The 4,658-nt window shown below is 33.8% G+C and overlaps 1 protein-coding gene across 1 annotated transcript in view; it reads right to left on the bottom strand.

Annotated features, from left to right (window-relative positions):
• The window catches only part of LOC107570261 (eukaryotic translation initiation factor 4 gamma 1-like), a 32,334-nt gene that overhangs the window by 15,879 nt on the left and 11,797 nt on the right, over positions 1–4,658 (bottom strand). Inside the window, exons 10-11 of the mRNA XM_016256471.1 lie at positions 2,338–2,467; positions 47–171 (exon numbers count right to left, since the gene is read on the bottom strand). Of these exons, the coding sequence (XP_016111957.1) occupies positions 47–171; positions 2,338–2,467 (255 nt within the window). The remainder of the gene's footprint in view (positions 1–46; positions 172–2,337; positions 2,468–4,658) is intronic.

Raw genomic sequence — 4,658 nt, 5'->3', positions numbered from 1 at the left:
GTGTGAGTGTGTGTGTGTGTGTGTGTGTGAGTGTGTGTGTGTGTACCTTCATGTCATTGATGTGCAGATACTCCTCGATGATGGCAGTGGATTTCTTCTCCAGCTCGTCCTCCGTCAGCGCCGGTTTGGAGGAAGCAGGTGGAGGAGTGGGAACAGTTTCTCTCTTCACTGCTAAAAAATTAAACACACACACAACAAAACCTGTCAAAAATATCATCAGTGTGTGTTTTGTTCCATCTGCATGACATAAAAACAGGAATAAGTAATGCTCAATTATATTGCAATGACAGAAACTTGTTATACTAATACTGTAATAATACTATTAACTAATGTTGCAGTATTAATGGTAATATTAATATATAATAATATTAATATTGCAATCAAATAAAATTAAATGAATGGCTTAAATTTTGCAGTTTCCCAAACTGGGATTCGTGAGGGAAATGCAGTAGTTGATGAAAAGTTAATAATTAATTATATAATTAAAAACAAAATTTTTAAATAATATTTAAAAACAATGAAAACATTTTTTAAAATAACAACAATAATAATTAATAAATAAAAAAGTATTGAAAAAATGTACAATAAAAATTATAATAATTTAAATAATAAGTAATACAAACCTATGGAATATTAATACTAATAAATAATATTAATAATATTGCAATAATAATAACAACACAAATTTAGGTCTGGGCTTTGGCAAAACTGGGGTTTGTGAGGGAAAAGCAGGAGTTGCTTAAAAGCTAATAATTAATTAAATAACTTTTCCATTAAAAAAAAAATATATATATTACAAAAACACACAAACTTTATGAATATATATATATATATATATAAATAAAAGAAACTATCAGAACTAACATTGCAATATTAATATTAATAAATAATATTATGAATATTGCAATAATAACAAAAACTTTGGTCTGGGTATTGGCACTGACGTCCTGATTTTCTGAAATCTATTTGGATTATGATTTAATTAAATAAATATCTGAAGAAAGGATTGATATCAAGAACTGATATTAGATTTAGGGTTGGGTATCATTTTTTTTCTCTCGATACCAACTAACATTGCAATATTAATATTAATAAATAATATTATGAATATTGCAATAATAACAAAAACTTTGGTCTGGGTATTGGCACTGACGTCCTGATTTTCTGAAATCTATTTGGATTATGATTTAATTAAATAAATATCTGAAAAAAGGATTGATATCAAGAACTGATATTAGATTTAGGGTTTGGTATCATTTTTTCTCTCTCTCGATACAGGCGCCAAATCGATACTTTTTAAACGGTTCCGGTGCCTAAATGGTGCGATACTTATTAAAAATACTGCACGCCAGAGGGCGCCCTCGCACAGAAAATCCACACATCCAGTCACAGAAGTAGCGGAGCTCATGGCCCTCCAGGAAATCCCTTATATGGACAAAGGCATGGCTATTATAGCTGTAACTGAGTAAACAGAACATATAAACATTTCGAATGATAAAAAAAAGACAAACACTCGACTGCGACAATCTCTGGTATTTTCATAATAATTAAGTATATTTATAATCCATTGCTAATCAATGTATTCTTTGTAAAGTAGCCTATGGAACACATTTTCTGCCTCGTTCTGTGACGAGAAGCCTCGTCAGATCACAGAAGGAAGCATGTGACTGGTGTTGTGGAGTAAAAAGGTTATAATGTTCTCTTGTGTTGGACAACAGGTTTAGAAATGTGAATACAAGGGAGGTTTAGCTTTAGGCTTTTTAATTTAAGCATGTTTAGCTTAATTAACAGAAGGTGCTGCCATCAGAGCAAGTGTAATTACTGCATTCACGCGCTCCTCGATGCTCTCGTTTCCCGAGTTCTGCTTTTGAAACAACATGGACACTCGCGTTACTACAAAGATGTGTTGGATTTGTATTATTAGAGCTTTCCGACTTGAGTTCACGTGCATGTTCTCAGTCGGGGAATTATTTTTCACGTGCGGTGCCGGTGAAGATGCTTCTTACGTCCGTTTCGGAGAACCAGAGGACAAATATTTCAATCGATCGCTCAGGCACGGCACCGAAATCTGCGTTCGGATTCGGTTCTAGTACATACCGGTTACATGGGTACCGGTGCCATATTGGTACCCAACCCTAATTAGATTGCTCAAATAAAAATCACGATTACTTAGGAAAATAAATCCTTCTAAAAAGAGATACTATTAAATAAATAATGCATAAAATGACCTCAAACTAAGCTAAATTACAAAATGAAATCAAAATAACCGCAATGACCCTGAACTGCACAATGCTCGCGGTCACTAAACCCGTGACCTCTGACCCCGGTTCACTGTACCGTGTTCTCGCTCGTCTGTGATGCTGGAGACGCGTCGCACCATCGCTCGATCCCGACTCCTCTCCTCCTGTTCACGGCTGAAGCTGCGCTTGCCGGCCGCGGGACGGTTCCGGTCCATCCCAGGAAATCCCTTATATGGACAAAGGCATGGCTATTATAGCTGTAACTGAGTAAACAGAACATATAAACATTTCGAATGATAAAAAAAAGACAAACACTCGACTGCGACAATCTCTGGTATTTTCATAATAATTAAGTATATTTATAATCCATTGCTAATCGATGTATTCTTTGTAAAGTAGCCTATGGAACACATTTTCTGCCTCATTCTGTGACGAGAAGCCTCGTCAGATCACAGAAGGAAGCATGTGACTGGTGTTGTGGAGTAAAAAGGTTATAATGTTCTCTTGTGTTGGACAACAGGTTTAGAAATGTGAATACAAGGGAGGTTTAGCTTTAGGCTTTTTAATTTAAGCATGTTTAGCTTAATTAACAGAAGGTGCTGCCATCAGAGCAAGTGTAATTACTGCATTCACGCGCTCCTCGATGCTCTCGTTTCCCGAGTTCTGCTTTTGAAACAACATGGACACTCTCGTTACTACAAAGATGTGTTGGATTTGTATTATTAGAGCTTTCCGACTTGAGTTCACGTGCATGTTCTCAGTCGGGGAATTATTTTTCACGTGCGGTGCCGGTGAAGATGCTTCTTACGTCCGTTTCGGAGAACCAGAGGACAAATATTTCAATCGATCGCTCAGGCACGGCACCGAAATCTGCGTTCGGATTCGGTTCTAGTACATACCGGTTACATGGGTACCGGTGCCATATTGGTACCCAACCCTAATTAGATTGCTCAAATAAAAATCACGATTACTTAGGAAAATAAATCCTTCTAAAAAGAGATACTATTAAATAAATAATGCATAAAATGACCTCAAACTAAGCTAAATTACAAAATGAAATCAAAATAACCGCAATGACCCTGAACTGCACAATGCTCGCGGTCACTAAACCCGTGACCTCTGACCCCGGTTCACTGTACCGTGTTCTTGCTTGCTGCAGGGTCACTTATTTAGATTTAGATAAAATGTATATTTTTTATATTTAAATTTTTCTATTTTGTTTTTAATTTCAGCATCAAAGGCTATATTCATGGCAAACTCAAGATTAATAACATTTAAAATAGTCTTAATATCAATGCTTCAATGAACTGCAAAGTAATGATGTAAATATTATATATTTAAAAAATATATATATATAAAAAAATCTGTTTACCTGCACATCATGTGACGCAGTTTTTATTAATATTTTGAATTAGTTTTTATTTTTTTATATACTGACTTCAATTTTAATGTTTTAATAGTTTGATGTACGGTATTGACCCGAATATAAGACGACCCACTTTTCCAGATGCACCTTTTTAAAAACCAAATTTTGTCTTCAATTATTTTCATATTGCATATTTTTCCTATTTTAATTTTTGTTTTGAAAGTATGGTAAAAACTGGTCAAATGTACCAACAATCACATTTAAAAAATATACACTTTTTAAATATACCATTAAAACAAAAACAACAGGTAGCCCGTCTGAATTAGCACATTTAGGCTATCCAACTAATAGTAGCCTACCACAATCTTATTAACAGTAGAAGTTAAATCTTACTGTAGTCTTCAAATCTGGGTTCTGTCTTACGTTTTAAAATCACAAAGAGAGTTTGGTCCCATCAGGCTAACGTGACTCGTGCAGCTGTAAGCTTTTCTTATTCTCTTTACAACACGCGTTACATTACGTATTTCATGGCACACTGGTTTTATGCGTATTTGGCGCCACCTATTGTTGTGGGTGTATTATTGACACGTCAAAGTCTAGACCCCGAATATAAGACCACCGCGTTTTTTCAGATGCATTTCCAAGAAAAAAACATCGTCTTATATTCGGGACAATACGGTATTTGTCTATTTATTTATCCTTTTATGCCATATCTACATCGTAAGTTAAAAATATATATTTTTAAATATTTAAAATTTTTATTTAAACATTTTAGAAATACTTTTACAAACAAACAAGATAAAGCAAGTAACAATTATACACAATCTTAAAATTGATAAAATTTCTAATATTTTTCCAGGACAATTTATTTTTTTTAAATGTCAATGTACTCGTTTACAGCAAGACATTCTAGTAATTAAAAAAAAATTTTTTTTTTTTACTTTTCCTTTTTTTTTAAAATATTTTATATTGTGTATTATTTCAAGTAACACGTGTTTTTTTTTTTTTTCCGGTTTTACTTTTGGTCAACTAAAATACCCCTGTCCAACCAG

This window comes from Sinocyclocheilus grahami, unplaced genomic scaffold (genome assembly GCF_001515645.1).
Source record: "Sinocyclocheilus grahami isolate Dianchi unplaced genomic scaffold, SAMN03320097.WGS_v1.1 scaffold1435.1, whole genome shotgun sequence".
NCBI classification, from domain to species: domain Eukaryota; kingdom Metazoa; phylum Chordata; class Actinopteri; order Cypriniformes; family Cyprinidae; genus Sinocyclocheilus; species Sinocyclocheilus grahami.
Note: the sequence above shows the minus strand (reverse complement) of the source record. Positions and strands in the feature narration are given on the sequence as shown.